Source organism: Simochromis diagramma, unplaced genomic scaffold (genome assembly GCF_900408965.1).
Source record: "Simochromis diagramma unplaced genomic scaffold, fSimDia1.1 OVJJ01000197.1, whole genome shotgun sequence".
Classification (NCBI taxonomy): domain Eukaryota; kingdom Metazoa; phylum Chordata; class Actinopteri; order Cichliformes; family Cichlidae; genus Simochromis; species Simochromis diagramma.
In genome coordinates this window covers 236,355-259,893 of record NW_024386935.1, presented here as the reverse complement: position 1 = coordinate 259,893, position 23,539 = coordinate 236,355, and the positions used below count along the sequence as shown (strand labels likewise).

The window sequence follows — 23,539 nt, the reverse complement described above, 5'->3', positions numbered from 1 at the left end:
TCCGTTTTTCTCGTCCACACGTAAATGCAAAAACGGAGTTTTCAAAAATATCCACCCTGGCCGGAGTTTTTAAAAATCTCCGTTTTCAGTGACCGAAAACGCCGTTTAGGTGTGGACGAAAGGTGCAAACGCATAGAAAAATCTGCATTTTCAAAAATACCCGGGTACGTGTGGACGTAGCCTAAGACAAGGCACTGTGTGTGTGCGCGCGCATGTGAGAATGTGTGTGTGCGCGCGCATGTGAGAATGTGACCTTCTGCTGACCAAAAGGATCATAAAAGCAGGAAGCTTACAACACAAGAAACAGATCTTTCAGATAGCGTGAATCTGCAGTAAAACCTCCCCCAGCACAGAGTGGCTGGAGAGGTGGTCAGGAACAAAGGAATAGCTTTGATCCTACTGCTTGACTGTACAAATTTAAGAAACCCAATGACAACATTCAACAATTAGACTTAACAATTACAAACACACATCCTATTGATGTAGTGACCGTAAAATTTATGAAGTAGATGCGAGTTGGTCTCCAGTTTTCATCTCTGGTGTAGATTGTGTCATCAAGTGTTAGCATATATTTTTGGATAGATTCGTTATGCATGGAAACAACACAATGACTTGTAAAATTGATTTAAAAAGATTCTGCAGGCCACGAGTAAACATCAATGAAAATTATTATTATAATGCATATATTTATAATGAATACATAAGTTCAGATAATTCTACGATCATTGTAACAGAAAGACTGACTTACCTGAAGCCTATCCATCTTGGGGAAGCATTTGGTGACAATTACCCTGGCCAACAGTAGGAGAAAGGGGTTGGCCACCTGGCTATACACCGATTCCCCATCCAGGAGCAGGCTGGAGTGGATGGCATCAACCAGCATCTGAGGCTCCTAGTCAGGAAATTAGGATTAAGTCCTCACACTGACAAATGGCTGACAAAAATGAAGGTCTGACATTAGCACTGCTTTCTTACTATTGCTGAGTCGCCGCTGCTGCTTCAGCCTAGCTCTGCAAATCAACTTTGTTGATTAGAAGCCTAAAGGCACATTAAGGCACAAAAGGACCTGCCTATTACACTGCAAACACTAAGTTAGATGGCATTTCAACATGTTTTGTCAAAATCGTTTAGCTAGATCTGAGTCAGCCCGAGTTCAGCTTTTACTGAAGTTTCCCAGTTTTACAGCATGTTCTCTTCTCAGGTGATTGTGCCAAGCATACATGCAGAGTCATTTCAGTTACTTAAATTCATTGTGTCATCCTCTCCGTCACACTCTCTCGTCTCACTAACATGAATGAGAGATGAAATCCAGGCTCCCCTTCACAACAACAGTGCAAGAAAAACTCATTTCACAGCAGGTGCTCAAACTTGTAGGAAAACAGTGTGTTTATTACCATCATATTAAGAGCTGTTCTATTCAAGTGTCCTAGCAGCCCATGACTAAAACGGATTTTTAGATGGTTTTTTTTAACCCTTCGCCCTTGTTTGTTTGTTTGTTTGTTTGTTGTCACAATTCATTTGAAAAAGATCATCTACATTAATCGGACTCAGAAGTGCATTTAACTTTTTTTTTTTAATTTTTTTATCAGAATTAATTCCACACGATTATGGCTCTGCCATGTTTGTCCTCCCTTTCACGCGTGCTGCCACGCATGTATGGGTGACCTGCTTCATACCGCAGCCTCCTTCATGTGACAGCAGAGATAAATCACTGACACCAAAGAAATTACTTTGATAAAAGGATTGGTCCTCTCTTCTGGTGTTATGGCAGGGTGAAATGCTCTATTGTGCTCACAGTATCGCAGTGCCAGGGGGAAGCAATCTCCTAAACCCAAGTAATTAGGACTCCAGAGATGCTTCAGTACTGAGCTCTAGTCCACAGAGCTCCGTCTGGCTCTGCTCGATTCAGGTCACTTTATACACCAACTTAAAATGAAGCTTTGACCCCTTTGACAAGACTACGATTCCTTGATATATTTTATAATATGCAAACTTACCAATCAGTAGGAATTGGGATGTTATTTAGATTGTAATTTAAAGTACCTTACTCCTTCAAATAACTTAGTCAATTAAAAGTCTGCTCTCATAATTACACTATATTGCTAAAAGTATTCACTTCAATATGAACTCGAGTGACATCGCATTCTTATTCGATAGAGTTTAATATGATCTCAGCCCATTCTTTGCAGCTATAACAGATATAGCTTTTCTGGCAAGTGTGGGAGTGCGTTTATGGGAATTTTTGATCATTCTTCCAGAAGCACATGTAAGGTCAGGAAATGAACGAGAAGGCCTGGATCGCAGCTTCTGCTCCAATTCATCCCAAATCTAAATCCTGACTCTATCAGGTCTTTATGGACCTAGCTTTGTGCACTGGTAACGTTGGAGCACAAAGGTGCCATCCACCAAACTGTTCCCACAAATTTACAAACATGAAATTGTCTGAAATGTCTTGGTATGTTGAAGCATTAAGTTCCAGTTCCTGTCACTGGAACCGAAGGACTGAGCTCAGCTCCTGAAAATCAAGCCTATAATCTTTACACTTGGACAGTGAAGTCACACAAGTACTTTCCTCCTGGCAACTGGCAAACTCAGACTCGTCCATCAGATTGCCAGACAAAGAAGAGTCCAGTGGTGGCATGCATTACACCACTCCACCTGCCTAGGTGATGTAAGGCTTGGACGCAGCTGCTCGGCCATGGAAGCTCTTTCATGAAGCTCTTTACACTGCTAATCTGAAGGCCACATGAAGGCCTGTAGTGACTGACATCAGCACATTATACACCTTAGTGTTTGCTGACCCTGCTCTGTGATTTTACATGGCCTACCACTTTGTGGCCAAGTTGTTTTCGTTTCCAAATGCTTAGCAGTATTATAGCTCTTCCACTGCTCAGAGCTGACCGGAAGTGTTAAACAGATAGTTTAGCATCCTATCACATTACCGGTGGAATTCACTCAGATCCTGAAAGTGCCATTCTTTCACAAATGTTTGCTGAAGCAGTCTGCAGGCCCAGGTACTTGATTTTTTACACCTGTAGAAGCAACTGGAACACCTGAATCCAATAGATTGTGTGTGTGTGTGTGTGTGTGTGTGTGTGTGTGTGTGTGTGTGTGTGTGTGTGTGCTAATACAAAAGCACAAATCTTAAGTTGATTTGGTTCTTTAGGATTTCTGTTAAACAGCAGAGTGATGCTGTATGGCAGACTTGAAATTTACACATCTTTACTTTGTCTCCAAAGCATTTTTTTTTTTTCATTTCAGAGATTTTGCTGTGTAAATTCTGCTTTGAAATTCAATAATGCAATAACCTTTATACAATCAGCAAGGTCAATCAACCTCGAACAACCTGCATCCCCAAACATGAAGAAAATCACACATATCTGTTTCAGTTTAGCTGACACTCAGCTCCTTTGCTTCTCCCAAAAGACTATTCAAGTTTCCTCTATTACAGTTTCACCGTTTAACTTCTAAGCTAACTGACTTAATTCCAATATATGTTGACATTTACTGATAAGCCCATGAAAAAAAAATATCAACAAAACCTTGACAAAGGTCGGTTCAAATTTTCGCCAGCCTATAAATCACTGCAGAACGGACAGGATGATGAAGGAGAAGGAAGAAATCATACCTGAGATGACAACAGGGCTGGGGTCAGCAGATCACAGATATCGAAGGAGACCGGAGGACCGGTCCAGTTACTCTGGGCAAACATGTGGAGACATGAGACAGCCAAGGCCAAAACTGCCAACTCCCTGCAGCCAGAGGGACAAGACACACAGCAGATTTACTGCACAGAAATATTGCAGAGATTTTTCAACAATACTTTTCAGAAGTGAGAAAAACAAGTGAACTTTTTTTGAGAGATGCTCACTCAGGTCTTTAGGAAAAAACAGACTACAGCCAGTAACTCTGGCAATGGAAGGGACAACCATCGACATGTTTTGCTGCATTTCAATTAGGATGAGAAAATGATGGAGGGTGATGGAAGAGAAAAAAAAATTATGAGGGGTGAAGGAGGACGAGAAGGAACGAGAGCTGGATTCAACATTTACTCACGTACAGTTCTGCCCTGAGAATGAGAAGTGAGAGATGTTAACCTGAACTTATTAAAGAATTAATATTTCAATCCAAAAGGAATATTGGGGGTGAATGGAGAGAAAGAAACAATGATGTACACTGTCCATCTCTGGGCCACCATGGACATCTTGGTGTCCTCAATTCAGAAAACTCACTTTTTTAGAAGTTTACAAAAGTAACAACAGAGATACTCGTTGACTCTTCAAGCTCTAAGCTGCCATGTTGGTGCTCAGGCTTGATTGACACATTAATACTGCAAGGTAATAGAAACAGACTTTCCCTGGTACCCATTGCTTACAAGGGCAGGCTTTTTAATATTAGCATTAAAAATAGAAGAACCACAATTTAATTACTATGTCAAAATAGCAAAGTGTTAATATGTGGTTTAAAGTAGCTGTGCCTAGTGCGACTGTGCCCTGAAAGTCTAGCTCTTGACATGAGTATACTCGGATGTAGGAAGATTAGGTAACAGCCACAAAAGGCTCACCTGTAAAAACAGGTGATAGTGTTTGTCTTTATGAACAAAACTCAGTTTTTGTACTTTGCTGAATTTACAGCAAATGTAAAAAATAAATGAAGTTAACATGCATCATCTTAATTTATTTTTAGTGCAGCTCAAACAAAAGCCACCCAGACCAGATATATGCTAAACACATATTACCAGCACAGTATATTTGCTGTTAAGTGATTCATGTAGAAATGAATGACTGAAGGGAGCTTGGCTCACTACTGTTGTGCAACTCCCCTTAAACTCTCCATCTAATTTAGCATGAACCATATCAGCCAGATTAAATGGGAAAGGTCTTTAAAGGCCCCACAGTAGTAATTTACAGTAGTTTTTGCAAATACTGATATTTATAAATGCAAATAATTGAATTATTTAATTATTATTTTGGTTGGCATAGCCATAGAGTTTAGAAAAGTCTATGAGATTCACATAAGTCATACTATTCCCAGTGAAATAAAATCCAGCCATGTGGTGTGTGGATTTCACATGGAATCCAAGAAGTCTCCAGTGGGTGAGTGACGAAATGTTTATCAACGTCCAGATCAACACAATCTGCGATTTCCTTACCTGGATAATTGAGCATGCATCAATAAAGTATGCAAAATGCCAGTAATACACAATAGCAATTTTCCGATTCAAATCGATTTTAGTTTAAATAATGCAATACTAAATGTTGAATCGATTTTAAATATAAATATATTTTGCCAGAAACGCCAGAATCTCAGTTTAAAGGTCATGAAACATTTCAAAAACTGCCAAAGAGTTAAAACACCAAACAACTGAAAAAGCAGGTAAATGGATTCCGATCAAAGATGCAAACACAAAGCACGACCCAGCTGCACATACACGGACACGCCGTCAGTGCTGAAAGCCGACAACTCAAAGATTCTGAAGCTGCAGGTTTTGTCACTCGGACCAAAATTTGCTGAACCAGCAGCAAAAGAAGATCAAAACTACGCTTCCCATTTGAAAAACATTGTCATGAATTCTCTCTTACTTTTGCTGTTTTGCATCCATCACGGTTAAAAATCACACTTCCTGCACAGTGCTCTCTCGCTCAGTGTACTTCAAGACCAGTTTGCCATCAAAAATCTGTTTTCTGTATTATTCGTTCACTTATTATGCACCAGTCTGTGTTCACTGCTGTTTTTTTTAAATGATGGATATGACTTTGTGGGGATAGGTTAATTGACAAATCTAAATTGCCCATAGGTGTGAATGCGGGAGTGAATGTGAGTGCGAATGGTTGTCTGTCCCTGTGTGTTAGCCCTGCGACAAACTGGCGACCTGTCCAGGGTGGACCCCGCCTCTCGCCCTATGACAGCTGGGATAGGCTCCAGCACCCCCCGCGACCCTGAAAAGGATAAGCGGAAGCGAATGGATGGGTGGATATGTACTGATAAACGATTTGACTTATAATATTTCTGACTGAGTCAAAATTGAATTCCACTTGGAGATCGAATTGAATCAGGACCTTGTGAATCAGAATTGAATCTGTTATAGACATCAAGTGACCCAGCCCTAATAGTACCTGCTGGTCTGGTTATCATTGGTGCCATCGGTCAGGTACAGTAGTAAACGTCTCTCCAGGTAGGACTCGATGTTCTCCCCTTCGTGGTAGTCGCCATGTCCGTTGAGCAGATCTGTCACTTCCGTGCTCAGCAGAACTGCTTCAAAGTCCCCTTCCATAAGGGACTCTAGCAGAGGGCCTGCCTCTGGAAGACAATGTTTGGAGAAGTGAAGTTTACCGTTTGGTTTCTGTAACTAAAAAAAATAATGCTGTGTACTGCAGTTAAGGAAATTTGGATCAAGTACATGAATGACGATCCCAATATTGCCAGGAAATATCATACATTGCTTTAATACGGCATGTTGTGAATAAGAACAGACTTTTGTTTATTGCCAAAAGAAAAGAACATGTTTAGTGTCGCTGCTTCTTAGTCTAGAAAAGACTCATTTGCACTCATACGGAAAACCCTCATACCCCAAGGACCAAAGAACATTATACCAACACAGTATTGACCATCTCATAACAATTACATTGTTTCAATGTTTACAAAAAAAAAAAAGCCTAGTGACTGGTGCAATCATAGACAGGCAAAAAAGGAGTGTGTGTGTGTGTGTTCTAATACAAAACCACAAATCTTAAGTTGATTTGGTTCTTTAGGATTTCTGTTAAACAGCAGAGTGATGCTGTATGGCAGACTTGAAATTAGAACTAGAACAAGTCTTTAGCAGTAATTGCAGTTCTAGAGTTTCAGATGTCTGTAAAACATCTGAACTGTCATCTTCGGGTCTTTCCATCAGTGTTCTGTGGCGCTGAGTCCGTGTTTTGACGGAGTCCGTTGCAAACTTCTGCTGAAGAAGCTCCATTGTGGTTCTGGCAATTTGCTATGTGGTGTTGAACTCTAAACCATCATGCCAGCCTTTGGTAACTGGTTAGACCTGAAAGATCAATGCCTTGGACACTCGCTGCTCAAAAGGATATTCCAACAGATAAGAGGGTTTTTTTTTTAGGCCAGTACTGATATTAATACTTGCAGTTGTCAAGCTGTCAGATGATGTCAAACACTGTTTGACTTCTTTTGCAGCAAACAAAGAAACAGGTAACACCTTTTATGCAATGGCAATTTTATTTATGAGTTGCATTTCATGACACACAAATTCACTGTACTTAACATAAATGACAGAAACAAAACTATGTAGATCTGCTATACCCAAATGCAAAAAACAAAAAAACAATTGCTACAAAGAAAGTGTAGTTTAAGTTTGTGTGTAAAGCTGAATCGATTGGTCTGATTTTTTGTTTTTAAAACCTGTCTGGTCTGGCAGCTTTTGCAATCAGAACTGTGATCTGACTGCACTGTGGCACCAAACACATTTTGCTCTCTATAATGAGTCTTTTCTTTAAACCCCTTAAAAGAACAAGAAAGCTTTGCTTTGCAAAATCTAGCTGTATAACGATGTAAACAGGGACAAAGTTTGATGTTGAAACAATGACCAAGCCCAAGTTGACATCAGTGGTGCTAATGCGCTTATTTCCACTGTAGCCTTATTCTGCTATAAACAATCCCCTACCTATACTGCATACAGTGTGTATTTACCTTGCTAATGCTCCAAAACCACCGTACACTTGTGAGATAAAGAGGACATGCTGAAAAGGCTGATACCGAGATGATGAGAAATGTCGATTTATTGAAAGACAGAGGGCAGCTGCTGGGCCACCGCTTGCCAACAAGAAATAATTGTGTTGCCCGAGTGCTCCGTTCAACATCTCCCCGTCTTTCATTAGCTTTTTATTTGAGCAGGGAGACTGGCTTGGCTCATTAGCATTGATTACTTTGTGTTACCCTGGTGGAGGGAATAGAGGGGAGGAAGTAGATTGTGCTCTGAGCTGCATAACAAAGCCTGGCCAAGTTGAGAAACAGACAAGATTGTCTCCATCACAAACCAGGTGTGGACAACAAATAACCTAAACACTAATAACAGATGTGTCATGTCAGAGAACCTGTGCCAGCTTCACTGCTCTCTACAACCATTTTTCTTTCTTTTCTTTTTTTAAATTAAAAATAAATAAATAAAATATCTCTATATCCAAAAGAGGTTTGCTTAGTTGATTTCCAGACAGCTGTTAGAAACAATAAGACGATGCATCCCCATTACCAATGACACGCATCCTTGAATCCAAACACCATAGTTTTGTCAAAGATGGAAAACTATTTTCATGTAGGAGTGTGAGCCTATCCCACATGCCCACATCCACAGGTCAGTCACATGGTCGCTCAACTGTCCCCTTGGCTTTAATAAATGCTTGCAGTGTGACTGGTGCTGTAAAAGAGGTGTGGAGATTTTCATTTGACTGCCGATCTAATGAAACCCAGGGGCTGCCATAGTAGCGCAGTGAGGTGGGAGGGAGAAGACGGGAGGAGGAAGGCTCTGGCTTTATGAGGGGAAAATGAAAGCCTGAGGTATGGCCACATGTTTAATGACATTTCAACTACTCTTCAGGTCTACTGTTGAAATGGCAGCAATTATGGAAAACAAGGCAGGGGCCCTCAAATTAGTCCATAATTCATAAACGTTCAGGCATTGAGCTGCAGTTAATAAGGAAATGGTGAATAGAATTTGTAAAAGCGTACAGGGCTGAGAAGCAATATAGATTCAAGATGAAAGATCAGGAATAGCTCACATGGGAACCCCAATTTCTCTGTGAAAAACTAAAAAATGCACACAGTCACGGGCTGCTTGTCTTTCTTGAAGCAGGGCTGTCCATACAGCTTCAATAATCTGCATAAAAGCTCAATCAGCTGCATTAGCCTGGCTTTAATTCTGAGTGTTATGTTCTACGATCATCTACACCCTACACCACCTCTGATACGACACACTTTTGGGAAATAATGCAGAAGAAGATGTCAGTTCATCATAAATCTTGCCACAACACTTCCATGGTAATAGGTCGAGGGGATATAAGAACAATGGTTTATGAAATATTACCTGCCAAGAAAGTCAAACAATCTCATTTGGCTCAACACAAGCGGTGCCAAATTAACTTACTCCTATAAATTCTCACATAAAAAACAATCTAATGCTTCAGATGAAACCAAGATTGACTTGTACCAGAGTGGTGAAAAGTATGGAGTAGCTACACAAGTTTGGAAAAGGGAAGGGAGAGCTTACCATTTGTCATCTGGCAAAGTTATTGCATGGACATGTATGTCTGCCAATGGAGCCAGGCCAGTAGTGTTTCTTGCTGATACGACTGTTGATAGCCGGATGAATTCTGAAGTACAAAGGGCTAGGCTCTCTAATGAGATTTAGCCAACTGCTGCAAAACTGATTGGATGCCACCTCACAGTGCAGATAGATAATGAACCAGAACATATTGCAAAAGCAACCCTAGAGTTTCTCAGGGCAAAGAAATGGGATATTCTTCACTGGCCAAGTCAGTTAGCTAATCTCAGAAACTAAAGACGGCTGCAGTCTTTAGTTTCTGCCTGCTAGAGCTATCCAAATCTTGCAGTAAATTATTTTTCAAATGATGTTATTTTGTCCAATTAATTTTATCACCCTGTGAATGGAGGACGATGCATAAAACTGTTATAAATACAATACTTTGGCTTAACCCCTTGAATTAAAGATGAAAGCCTATACATATATGGTTTCATTTCAAATTCACTGTATTAGTATTAAGCATTCTTTTGTTGAACTGTGATTTACATGGTTTTGCAACTGATTAATTGCCAATAGGTCTTGTTTATTCATCCAAACCAATAAATGACACCAAACATGAGCCAACAGAATAGCCAATTTCACATTGGCAAGTTTTTCTTAAGTTAGCAGAGTTGATTTTTTCATTTTTAGTTGTGCTGCACATGCATTTTCCTTACTACGGGGAAATACGCAGGGTTTCCAGCAGTATATGATTTACTGCCAAGAAGCATTGTTACAACAAAGACATAATTAACCAAACACAAATTTCCTTACTTTTTGTGCCAAGTTTATAAAGAAATCAGGGGTGGCTCAAGATTTATGCACAGTATTGTAGCTTGCAAACTATTTGGCAAACATCTTAAACTGTTAGATGAACATGTTAGCTAAATGTAGCTGCTATGTTCATTTCTTCTTATAGTTCTCTCTTTCTCTTATATTAAAAATAATAACACTACGGTCGGGCATGCGACTGTTTTACGCTTCGGTTTGTTAGCAACAACGACGTTAAAACCATCGTGTGGCTCCGCCGTCCACTTGTTTATTTTCTGCATCAACCTTTCACAATAAAGCTCAACAACCTGTTGAGACTTTCCAAAATAAACTGAAATGATAACAATATACATTATTCTCAAACATCAAATTTCATCAAAAAAATTACCTCAAATGAAAACATGAAGTAACTACAAACGGCACTTACACTAAACATAACTGATAATGTAGTTGTTGAATAAAAGTATGCAGTTTCAATTTAAAGTATCAAAGAGTGGCAGTTAAACTTAGGTAAGAGTACAAAAAACTGTTACCTGAATACCTGTACAATAAAACAGTGGATCGGGCAAACAGAAAGACCTCTCGATCTGATACGAATAACAAGTTTTTAAGAACAAATTTTTAACAAGTCCATATGTACAAGTACGTACATCAAATGAAGCACATCAAATAAAAAAGAGAGAGAGCAGTGCCTGCGGTTTTTTGCACCAAATTAATTACATCTTCAAATGTGCATTCATCACATGAAACCATCGACAGACTTTTCTTACCAACAGCATGAACACATCTCGCAATGACAGTGCAGGAAGGAAACCGTTTTTTGTATTCATACCTGGATAACATATAAAGATCATGACAAACAAATTTGTGGCACTGATGCAGTTTTTCAGCTACATTTACTGATTTTCCATCTATGTTTTTTTGTGTGAAAAAACCCAAAATAAACTGCATACAGATGCAATGGTGTACAGAGGATTTTTCATTCTTTGTACTGTAGAGCACCTTAGATGCAGCAAACTACAAAAACTCTAGAGCCAGCTATGAAGAAAAGGTGTCTGATGACGTTAAATGGAGAGAAAAAGTATCTCTTTCAAGGATAAAACAGAAACCAGTATGACTGTTTCGGGATCTTGCAAAAGATCACAGCACTTAACCATGCCACTCAACCAACAAAGCCCATAAGAAGACAGTGTGGATGTCAGAGAGATGGACGATGCCTGCACACATCCTGGCACATAGAGCACCTTAGCAGAGCGCATCGAACCATTTACAGCCCGAGAACAACAGTGGTGTCACTCACTGTGAGCTGTGTCCAATTTAAAGACATATCTGTTTCATTTTCAACATAGAAAACGTGTCACACCAAAATCAAACGAGGTACAGGTCATTAAGTACTTACCTGGCTACAGTGGGACCCTGTAATAAAGAGCCATCTCTCGTTTCCTTCATTGTTTTAGGCTACTTTATTCTACAGCCTCAGCCTTCCAGTATAACAGAGCATCTGGGGTAAAGTCTGACTATTGCTATGTAGTCCAAAGCTAATGCTTTCCTAAATATTTCAATCTGGCCATTTTATTTATTTCAACAGAAAAAAATTACTATCATGTTACCTTTAAACTGACAGTGAAAGGCTCTTTCATTCTTATAAGAAATTGTCTTCCAAGAACTGGATAATAGATTTACAGCTAGTTGCTGAATATTGTGCTTTAAGACTGCAATTTTCGTCCCTACCTTAAGTTTCTTTCATATCTCCACTGACAAATCACTCCAGTTTAATTAAATGCTAATGCACTGTCAATTACTGCGGCAGAAATAAGACGTGGTCTAGGAACAAACCGTACTGAAGTCACACTAGAGACGGGTTATCCAGCAGGAATCTCGCAGTCTGGCCATTTAAAGGCTGCTGGTAACAAAGAGAGCCCTAGTTAAACCTACAGCACTGTTTAACACAGGATGTCTACCATTGGGGCTTTCTGGCAGTTGTGGATTAGTTTCAGGGTTCTAAACGCAGCTGACAGATGCGGCTCGAGTCGACTGGACGCAGGTGTATGGAAAGAAGACGTCATGCTAGACTCTAATGATAAAACCTACCAGGAAAAAAAACAACCACGCTAGCTGTAGTTCATAGCTTTTCAACATAACCATCTAGTTTCCGTCCAGCTACGTCTCCGGTGAACATTGGGACAACTGGGCGAACTAAAGCTAACGTTAGCTAATGTTTAATTTCTTTTAAATCGACTTCATCATTTACTGAAAATCAATCCCAGTATAAGATTAACGCCGAATAGCATAGTTACATACCACATTTTAAATCGCTTTACAATATTACAAGACGCAATAGCTACCGCTGCCCACAAGCAATGCAAGTTTTTACTGCCAAAAAAATAAACGGGATTTGGTGTGACATCCAGCAGAGCGCGAATGACACGTACCGTAGCTAAGTTTGCTTAGCAGACATTACATGAACATGAACTCATTTAGACTGTTGCTCTAGCACTCAACACTTTTATTAAGACAACACAGGAAGTCCTGTCAATACCGTTAAAGATTACACTTAGACCAGAGCTGTTACCGTCAAATGCTTCTACATTTTAAATGTGCCTTCGCTTGGCAGGCAAGCACAACCTGACAGCTTTGAGAACCTGAGACAAAACTAACCTCGTTATGACAGTGTCAATAGCTACGTGGTGAATAAAGGAGCAGAATCAAGCGGCTGCCTCACCTGCAATACTGAAAATGTTCCGCTTCCATTCCGCTGTTTCACTGGCAGTTAAAAACCCTCGGAGTGCTGCGATCTCCACGTCTAGAGGCGGCATGACTGAACGGATTTGGTTCTTGCCAAAGTCAAGCTGGAGCTGCTGCCTTCAGTCAGGACGGTCCCAGATAAAAGCCAGCTATAAAGCGCTGTGCTAACGAGCCGATTCGGAGCGTCTCAATCAGTGATAAAATGTTTATTTCTGCCCATGTGGAGCAAGCGGAATCAGTGAGCAGCCATGACAGATCCGCGTTGCATTGTGGGAAAATTAATCAAGGCGCGCACACAGAGATGCAGAGCATTTCCAGTCTGCACATGGCCCGGGGATGTGGAGGAGACTGGGGGTTTTTTGTTGTTGTTTTTTTCAGGATATTAGTAGATGCTACGACATTCTTTGGTCCTTTCGTGCTGTTCGCAAACTGATTAACCTAATCACACTGACAACAATGAAATAACATAAAATAATAAAATACAGGATAAGGATGGGGCTTATTGTATGTTTATAAACAGGAAAATTAATTTACATCTATGAATGATTACGTCAACCATCGACTGTCTTAAAATAAGTGTGCTATACTGCACTCCTCAACCAAACATGGTCCACCCCCTTTGAGTAAATTTGTATTTAAGAATATATTTAATCAAATATCATTCCCACAGTAAAGAAGGTTTCACAACTTTCACTGTGGTTGGATACTTACTTTTTTACCTATACACGTATATGATACGCACCTAACAAAAACGCAAAAAATGACATTCGGAAAAGAGGTGAATTTGTAGGCTCAACTAATTCACCTGGCTTGAAATCCCATTACTTGAGTAGATTTAGCCGACATTAAACTTTGATATAGTCCATAAATACAGTAAACTTGACTTCATAAGTTAATGTGTCAAGTAGTTAAGTGTCAATTTAGTAATATAAGATTGATATTGTAAACATCATAATTTGGAAATATCAAAAATAATTATATTTCATCTTTACAAATTAGATGTTATTATGGTGAAATTAATTATCCCTTATACATCAGGTGTTACAGATGCATGGATACAAAAAAACCATCAAAAAATTATATTTTGTACCTGTCAAACTGTCTTGTCTTGGCATTTACATGTATTCAACTAAAGAAATAAGAATAAATTGTTTAGAATAAATGAATTATTTATTAAGTTATCAAACATTTAAAAGAACAGAATTGTACAATAACTCAACTCACAATATCTCACAACAAATCATCTTAATACTTTTTTTTAAATAAAAATAAATAAAAGTATAGTCTATAAAGGATGTCACACTGGTGCCAAAAAATAAGGAGAAAAATGTGTTTTTAAGTATAATTTTATTTTTTAATAAAAATGTAAATGTGTGTACTGTCCTACCTGTGCAGATAGATCCATGGATATATGCATTATTCCATTTATGTATTGCTATTAACCACTTCTCTGTTTTAATCTGGTTTTAGGTTTGCGTAAAAGCATCTGGTTAGATGACTGACTTGATGTTGCTAAGACAGTTTAACAGAGGTCTCCATGGATCTCTGCTGTTCAGCTGAATGAGCAGCATACACACCCGGAAGTCAAGATCAAAGCAGTGGAAAGAAATACTTTGTTTTCTAAAGATAGAACCTAGAGGCAAGTTATACAATGAAAAGAAGTGGGCCCAGAATGGACCTTTGAGTCACTCCACAAGTGAGTGGTGCTGTTGTAGAAGTGCAGAGAAACTTCTGTTCGTCAGGTATGATTTGAACCTAGTCTGAACTGTGCCTTGGATTCCACCTTCATGTTCTAGATGAGACAGAAGGATCTTGTGGTCCACAGTCTCAAAGGCAGCTGACAGACAGAAGCACTAGAACTGCAGGGCTAGTAGAGTAAACGATTTAAAGCAGATCATTAAAAACTCTCAAAACAAGCAGTCTCTGTTCTGTGCTATGATATGATCTAGAACCTGTAAGCTTAAAAATTAATTGATTTGGTTTAAAACAACTTTTTCAAGAACCTTAGACAGAAATGATAATTTAGATATAGGTCTGTAGTTTGAAAGATCAGCAGGGTCTAGGTTCTTCTTTTTAATAAGTAATTGCAAAACAACATGTTTAAAGGCAGCTGGAATACAACCAGATGCAAGAGAATTGTTTATCAGAGCAAGTATAGTTGGTCCTGTTGAGTCAAAAGGCGAACACAGTCTGATAGAGAATATAAAGATCTTATATCCTGAACGATCTCCTTTAGAGGACGGACTCACAGGCTCAAACTGCTCAAGCTTTGCTGAGAGGAGGTACAGACAGGAGTGCTTCAGCCTGAGATGATGAAGGTCTGAGAGCAGAATTTTTTTCCACAAAAAATTTGTAAAAAGAGTTTTCACAAAGTGCAGGACAGAGCACAGCATCACAGCGGGATTAACTATTGAATTCAACACTTTAAAGAGAAAATGAGGCCCATATCTGACAAGTAAACAGACTTTGCATATTTGACTGATTACTGATACTTTGAAAATAATATAATATGTAGGCTTTCTAATGAGACCCAGAGCTTGTCCTTTTTTTACGAGTTTGGAGACAAGCAAAGGATTTTTCTTGTATTACAGTATGATACCTTTTCCTGCATGAGAATCTTTTCTCCGCAGCTTCCACAAAAGTCATGTTATTTTCCAAAAACTATCAAAGACCGTGATTATGTACTGTTATGGAAATTTTAACAACCACCTGCAACACACCCAGTGATTGTAATTTGAAGTGGGTTTAATAAACATATTGCAATGTGGAGAGAAAAATGCTAGCCAAACACTAGGATCATCTCTGAAATTTGGCCACCGCCCTCACATCTTATATACCCACACAGACATTCAAACAAAGAACATTCCACAGCACATCACGTATCCCTATACCTTCAGTCCAGCCCATCCTTGACCCCCTCCCACTCTAAGAAAAGTTACGACCACCGATCACCTCCCTTGAGCAGGGTACCTGGATGTCTTCAACTTATTATAGGCTCTCTGTGAAGGTGCAATAACATTTCAGGCCCACTTGTGATAACATTCTACATGCATGCATACAACTGGTGAAAGGAGTGATCTTGCTGTACTAAAGTGAGGAAGTGGTGGAATAGAATAGAATAGAATAGAATAGAATGGAATGTCTTTATTGTCACTATACAGTTGTACAATGAGATACAGAGCATCTCCAACTCAATGCAAACATCATGTACATCATGTACAGATATATAATCCGGTGTAAAAAAGTAAATATGTAAATAAATAGTGTTATGTATAATACAGTACGGGTTATTGCTCACAGAATTTGGTATTACACAGTGTTGATGCCTCGGCATCTCAACTCAACTCTCTCCTGCTTACTCTCCCGCTCCTTCACTGACACACACACACTTTTGAAATGTGCTCTAGCACAACCAAAGTCTAGTTTAAGCATATTTAGTTATCCTACAGACAGCCAAGTGTGAGTATGCCCAGAGTAGAGAGTCCAGCACATGAAGTGCAAACCTAAAAGCCTGTTAAAGTGGAAATGGGTATCCCCTTAATGCCTGGTGTATCATATTTGATATTCACAGTTTTCTGCATGAGCTGTGTGTTTTTCTCCCCTGAAAAAACAAAATAAATTTCACAATACATTTTAAGCAATTTTTAAAAATGGCAGATGTAGCAAATATGATACAAATTAAATTTTTTATATGGAAATTAAAATGTTATGTCCTTGGTGGCAGAGCCCCTGGTGTGGATGAGGTCCGCCCCGAGTTCCTGAAGGCTCTGGACGTTGTAGGGCTGTCCTGGTTGACATGCCTCTACAATGTTGCGTGGAGATCAGGGGCAGTACCCCTGGACTGGCAGACCGGGGTGGTGGTCCCATCTTTAAGAAGGGGGACCGGAGGGTGTGTTCCAACTACAGGGGGATCACACTCCTCAGCCTCCCTGGGAAAGTCTATGCCAGGGTGCTGGAAAGGAGAGTTCGTCCGCTAGTCGAACCTCGGATACAGGAGGAACAATGCGGTTTTCGTCCTGGTCGCGGAACACTGGACCAGCTCTTTATCCTCTCGAGGATACTTGAGGGTGCATGGGAGTTTGCCCAACCAGTCTACATGTGTTTTGTGGACTTGGAGAAAGCATTCGACCGTGTCCCTCGGGGTGTCCTGTGGGAGGTGCTACGGGAGTATGGGGTGTCTGGCCCATTGCTACAGGCCATTCGATCCCTATACAACCGTTGCAAGAGCTTGGTTCGCATTGCTGGCAATAAGTCGGACTCGTTCCCGGTGGGTGATGGGCTCCGTCAGGGCTGCCCTTTGTCACCGATTCTGTTCATAATTATTATGGACAGGATTTCTAGGCGCAGCCAAGTGGCGGAGGGCATTCACTTTGGTGGCCTCAGAATCTCATCTCTGCTTTTCGCGGATGATGTGGTTCTGTTGGCTTCATCGGGTGATGGCCTCCAGCTCGCACTGGAACGGTTCGCAGCCGAGTGTGAAGGAGCGGGAATGAGGATCAGCAGGCCATGGTTCTCAGCCGGAAAAGGGTGGAGTGCCCACTCCGGGTCAGGGATGAGTTCCTGCCCCAAGTGGAGGAGTTCAAGTATCTCAGGGTTTTGTTCGCAAGTGATGGGAGAAGGGAGGGGAGGGGGCTCAGAGTAGAGCTGCTGCTCCTCCACATTGAAAGGAGCCAGCTGAGGTGGTTTGGGCATCTGACAAGGATGCCTCCTGGGCACCTCCTGGGCGCCTCCTGGGCGAGGTGTTCCGAGCATATCCCACTGGGAGGAGGCCCCGGGGCAGACCCAGGACACGCTGGAGAGATTATATCTCTCGGCTGGCCTGGGAACGCCTTGGTGTTCCCCCAGATAAACTGGAGGAGGTGGCTGGGGAGAGGGAGGTCTTGGCTTCTCTGCTTAGGCTGCTGCCCCTGCGACTCGGCCCCGGATAAAGCGGAAGAAGATGGATGGATGGAAAATGTTATTAATTTTTTAAACAAATTCATGTGATGGTTCGATAAACTCTCCATTTTTAGAAAATAAGAATAAGAAAATAAGCAATCATTTAATGATTCAGGCTTTAAAGTGCTATAAAACCTAGAATTACCAAGACTATACTGATGCAGGCATTTTGTTATAAATGATAACAACAAAGATCAAAAACAAACAAAAAAATAAATGGGAGAATTGAAAGAAATAGGAAAGTTTTCCAAAAAGTAATGGATAAAAATGCATCCACCTGTGGGTGGTTGTAGCTTAGGAGGTGGAGCGGGTATCTACTAAGGTTGGTTGTTCGACTACTGGCTGCTCAAGTCTGCATGCTTAAGTATTCTTGGGCAAGATACCGAACCCCAAATTGTTCTCCAATGTGCTCATTGGAGTGTGAATGTTAAATAAAAAGCATTTAAGTGTAGAAAATAGTGTTTGGGTGAATAGAGCAAGTTGTATAAAGCACTGTGAGTGCTTGAGTAAAATAGCAAATAAGAACCAGTCTTTTTACCATCTTCTTGTTTCCATCAGAGAAAGGAGAGTGCAGCCTAATTCCACCCCATGAGATATTTGCAGCAGCAAAAGTATGACAAATTTAGATTCTTCACCAAGTGGGAAAGGGTAGAAGATGCACTGAAACTGGCCCTCAGTTCCTCCAGCGTGTCTTGGGTTTTTAACCAGGTTCACTCCTGGCACCACATTTCAGAAACATGTCATAGATCATCATCACTGGCAGCACAATTTTGATCCTTTCACCTGTTTCTTTGCTTTAATTTTATTGTATAATTTTCTTCCCCATACTAAACTGGAGTATCACAGTTTTTGGTCATTCCTGCAGAAATATGACATGTAAAATTAGCTGTTTTTTTCCAAGTGTTAGCAACCTAATTGTCTTAATCCTAGCAAGTCTTAAAACAATGCTTGAAACACAAACAAACAAAGACTCTCTGTTCAGTTACTCAAACAAGGAGAAGCACATATTTCCTTTATAAGACCAACTAAAGCAGTTCAGTTGCAAAAGTCAGCAATTAAGTGGTGATTACCACAGAAATCTTTAAACTTGCATTCACTGAATTCAGTCTATTTTTATAAAATAACACAGGCCAGTGTCTATGTTTTAAGAACTGTGCTGTGACAGATATGGAAATAAGCAGGACACAGAGATATAAATAGTCCTTTGACTGATATTTATTCTTGGCAGCCTAATTATGTCACATCATTGGAGCCAAATGCAGCTTTTTGATGTGGGTGTGTTATGAACAAAGCAGTGTTCAGCTTTGTGTACAACCACCTCAAACAGACAACTGACAGATGAACATTTTTTGATAGATACTACTCGTAACAGCACACTGATACGATGCAAAATAACGTGTTACTGATGTTATTTTAGGGGTGCAATTTAGAAGTTTTAGGATATACATATAATACCTATGACTGTGCAATTCCATAATTTTCTGTAATGGCCTGCATTTGTATAGCGCTTTTCTAGTCCCTAAGGACCCCAAAGCGCTTCACACTACATTCAGTCATTCACCCACTCATTCACACACTGGTAATGGCAAGCTACATTGTAGCCACAGCTGCCCTGGGGTGCACTGACAGAGGCGAGGCTGCCGGACACTGGCGCCACCGGGCCCTCTGACCACCTGGGTCAAACATGGGGTTAGTATCTTGCCCAAGGATATTTGGCACACACTCAACAACACTCAATGAAATCAACAGAACCACGTCATCTGCAAAAAGCAGAGCTGAGGTCCTGAGGCCACTAAAGTAGAAGCTTTCTGGCCCTTGGCTATGCCTAGAACTTCTATCTGTAAAAATTCTATGCAAAATCAGTGACGAAGGGCAGCCCCGGCAAAGTCCAACACCCACTGCGAATGAGCATGATTTATTGCGCGCAATGGGGAGTGAGTTCTCACTGCAGTGGCACAGGGACCAAATGGTTTGCAATGATGGGCAAGATATCCCATACTCCCGAAGTACCTCCCACAAAATACCTGATTTTATCCTCTCCAGTACCTTGGCATAGGCCTTCCCAGGGAGGCTGAATAGTGTGATTCCCATCTAATTGAAGCACACCCTTCAGTCCTCCTTCCTAAAAATAGGAAACCACTACCGCAATCTACCAATCCAGAAGCACCCCCTCATATCCCTACATGCCGTTGCAGAGGAATGTCAACCAAGACAGCTCTACAAAATCCAGAGCCTTTAGGAGCTCCAAGTGAATCTTACCCAACCTAGGGGACCTTCCACCAAGTACCTGTTTAGCTGAGTCAGTGCACTTGCTCTAGTGATGTACGAGTCATCCCTCTCAGCCAGCAGTTTTATTATTAAAGTGCAATTCAAAAATGTTTTTTGAAATGAAGACTTAAAAAGCATTTTAAAAGTCAGTTTATTAAATTGGAATTCAAAAATGAATTTACAAATGCAGATTTTATTCTACAATTCATTAATTAAGCACAGAATTTTTTATTTCGATGCGCGTGGCTCTTGTGGTCCTCCATACTTGTGTCCCCAGAAACACTTCCCTTGTGCTTTTGGAGATCTGTTTTTTCCTATTTCTGTTTTTTTTTTCTTCCTATTTCCGTTGTGTTTTGTGTGTTTTTGCAGTGTTTTTCTTATTGCTGGTGTTTTCTTAAATTGCAGTCCATTTGGCCTCTCAGGGCCACCGTAAAATTGGCGTTTTAAGTCCTATTATGCTAAACTGAGAAAGAAATAATTTTTTCACGCAGATAAGCTTTGAGAGATTCTCATAATACTAAGTGAGAAACTGAACCGGTATGAAAGCACATTGGTGGTGTTAAGGCGTTGCCTTCAGTCTCTGGAGACTTGAAGAAACTCTGCTTTCTTGACTTGTGGTGACCATTTGGCATCTACTCTTGAATTTCCTTCATCTGCATGACCACTGAAGGGTTGGGCTCACTTTTGAGTTCTCACTCTCAACTATCAAAGTATATATCATGCTTAAGTATCAGAGATTACTTTGGATATCAACATTAAGCATGAAAAAGACTAATAGACTAAAAGAAGAAAAAACATGGAGAAGAGGGACCACACGATCTGTTGCTCAAAGGTGAGAAAGTCACCGCACTAAAAAAAACCCAATCCAGATTCTCCTGCATCTTTGGGCTTCTGCCCACAGTCATGTACATTAAAAGTGTGATATAAGATAAGATAAAATACAATATTATCATTATTAGTAGTAATAATTTTAAAGATTGTTTAAACTTTTTGAAACGCATCATTTATTTGTATGCATCAGCTGAAGAAAGCATCATCTAGCAAATAGACTATTAACAAATATAGGTACTAATATACTGATGAATCACTACTTTGTATGAGTAACATTTGTACACACCATGTACATACAGATTTGTGCATACACACAGTTATATGAATGAGGTCCATTGTCTCTGAAACTGAGATCTTAGTAATCCCAGGCATTTTTTTAGTCAGTTCATCACAACTCTAGTATTCTGAACTTCAACAAACAAAATCGACTCAAAATCTGGATATTTGTGACCCTTGACTGTCAGTCATGCTGTCAGGCTCAAAAGAGACCCCTTTTGGAACATCTTTTGTCCTGTATTGTGCATTGTATGGAGAGTTTTGTATTGTATGAGTTGTAAGTTGGGGCTTTAGACGGGTACTTGAAAGTACTTGAACAGATTTGTGTCCAGAGGTTTTGATCTGGATTAATGGAAAGATCTCACTCTCACTTTGTGGTCGGGAGGGGGATTGAATTCTCAATTTTTAACAGTAACTTATACAGTTTATACAGGTCTTTATATTAAGGCTCTAAAAGCAATTATGATACTTAATACTGTTGCTTATAAAAGGCAGATTAGAGAATTTTATGTTTCCACAGAATACTTGCTCTAGGTCCAGCCATGGGCTGTCTAGCGAGCTTGATTTAATTAATTTTGAAATATATAGCAGTCTATAAAATAAGAAATAGCAATACAAATTTGGTAGTTCTAGACGACCACTGAGTTTTCAAACTTATTTGTGACGGTTTATTTTTCTATAAAAATTTAGAGATTTTTTAGTCTAGTGACTTAAACCAGGCAGCAGAGGGTTTATTGGGGATCACAGAAAATAAGTAGTTTATTTTAGGCAGAACCATCATTTCAACTATGGCCACTCTTCCCATGAGTGATGTAGGTACTGCAATATGTAAGATCATCTTCTACTATTTTTAGTGGAGAAATATAAGGTCATTCGTACCAAGTCTGAGAGTCCGTAGGAAAAATTTAATATCTAATGTCTAATTTGCAGTTCAGCAGCAGAACTGTTCATTTACTTACCAGAGCAGTCTGACATGGATGAGAACTTATCTATGAAAGCGGGCAGCCCCGTCTGGTTCCTCTGTTTAGACTGAAGTTTTGGGAAGAAAGAACATTTGTCCTAGCACATGCATTTGGAGAGCTGGAAAACCTTTTGATCCAATTTATAAAGAACGAACCAAATCCAGATTTGTGTAGAACTGCTAATAGAAACGTCCAGTTTACTGGGTCAAATTCTGTCTCCCAAAGAGACAACTGTGGTTTATAATTTGTGGATGGAGCAAGAATCTATTACATTTACTGGTCTGCATGTATTGCTGGCTGAGTGTCGACCCTTGATAAAACCTGTTTGATCGGGGTGTATCGATGGAGTGATTTTTTCTAATGCTCTGGCAATGGCTTTGCAGAGTATTTTAGGGTCTACATTTATGAATGAGATTGGGCAGGAGGTGGATGGGAGTGTAGGATCCTTCCCTGGTTTTAGAAGTATTTGTAATAATGGCAGAGTTCATGTTTGAAGACCGTGTGTCCTCATTCTGAATTTGAGTTGCCATTTAAAAAAAAACCTGTCATAGCGTACTAGCATAAACCAGCGTAGACCAAAATTCTTTGTAAAACTCTTCTGGAAAGCCATCTGGATGTGGGGCTTAACTGTTTCAGAAATGTTGTAGGGCTTTGTGAATCTGTTTTATCTGGATATCTGTGATGACTATAAAGCTTCGTAAAAGTCTTTATTTATTGATTTGTTGTGGATCATGAGTAATGCTCCCAGTCGAATCTTTAGAATAAATAGCTGTTTTCCTATATTTAGTTTTAACTGGTTAGCAAGGATTTTTTTTTTAGATTTGTTGCCATGTTCAAAGTTTGACATCGTGTTTTCTTCTTAAATATTTCAATTAATTCTAGTTTTAGTTTTCTCAGGGTGTTAATTCATGTGGTGAGGAAGCATAGGCAGATACTAATAATTGTTTACTAAGTAATTTTTCTTTATTTTTTCTTAAGAGAAAATTAAGATATTTTAAGATATGCTGGTGTGACTCTTTTCTGTCACAGAGGTGCATGATCGGTCTTAGTGATAGAATGAGTGTCCGTAATATCCCTCAGTATCGGTGTTGATGTCTGCAACACTGGCCCTGCATTTACTTGGTATTGGATTGAGATGAAAGTTTGCAGTATTGCACGCCAATAATTGAAATTTCCTTGTTCTGTTCTGGTTTTTAAACAGTCTTCCACAAACATTAGGTGCATTAACACCACCTTCTGGCTGCAAGCACATTACATTTGGTAAAAAGTGTTAACAGTATATAGTGCAAGGACTGAGCTTGTATTAATAATTTAATGAAAATTAGAAAAGTGATAACATTTTCTACTATACGCCCATCATTAATGTAAATAAAACATAAGTACACTGTAAAATATAACTTGTTGTTTCAACTTAAAAATATGATGTAAAGGGCTGCTTAAATTTTAAGTTAAG

General features: G+C 39.7%; 1 protein-coding gene across 2 annotated transcripts in view; it reads right to left on the bottom strand.

The window, feature by feature from the left end:
- ttc27 (tetratricopeptide repeat domain 27) overlaps window positions 1–13,103 on the bottom strand; it is an 88,588-nt gene extending 75,485 nt beyond the window's left edge. For both annotated transcript variants that reach the window (XM_040037167.1, XM_040037168.1), the window contains exons 1-4: window positions 12,789–13,103; window positions 6,117–6,300; window positions 3,629–3,752; window positions 749–892 (exon numbers count right to left, since the gene is read on the bottom strand). In XM_040037167.1, coding sequence (XP_039893101.1) covers window positions 749–892; window positions 3,629–3,752; window positions 6,117–6,300; window positions 12,789–12,882 — 546 coding nt within the window. In that variant the 5' untranslated portion in view covers window positions 12,883–13,103. The remainder of the gene's footprint in view (window positions 1–748; window positions 893–3,628; window positions 3,753–6,116; window positions 6,301–12,788) is intronic.
- Window positions 13,104–23,539: the final 10,436 nt, after the last annotated feature.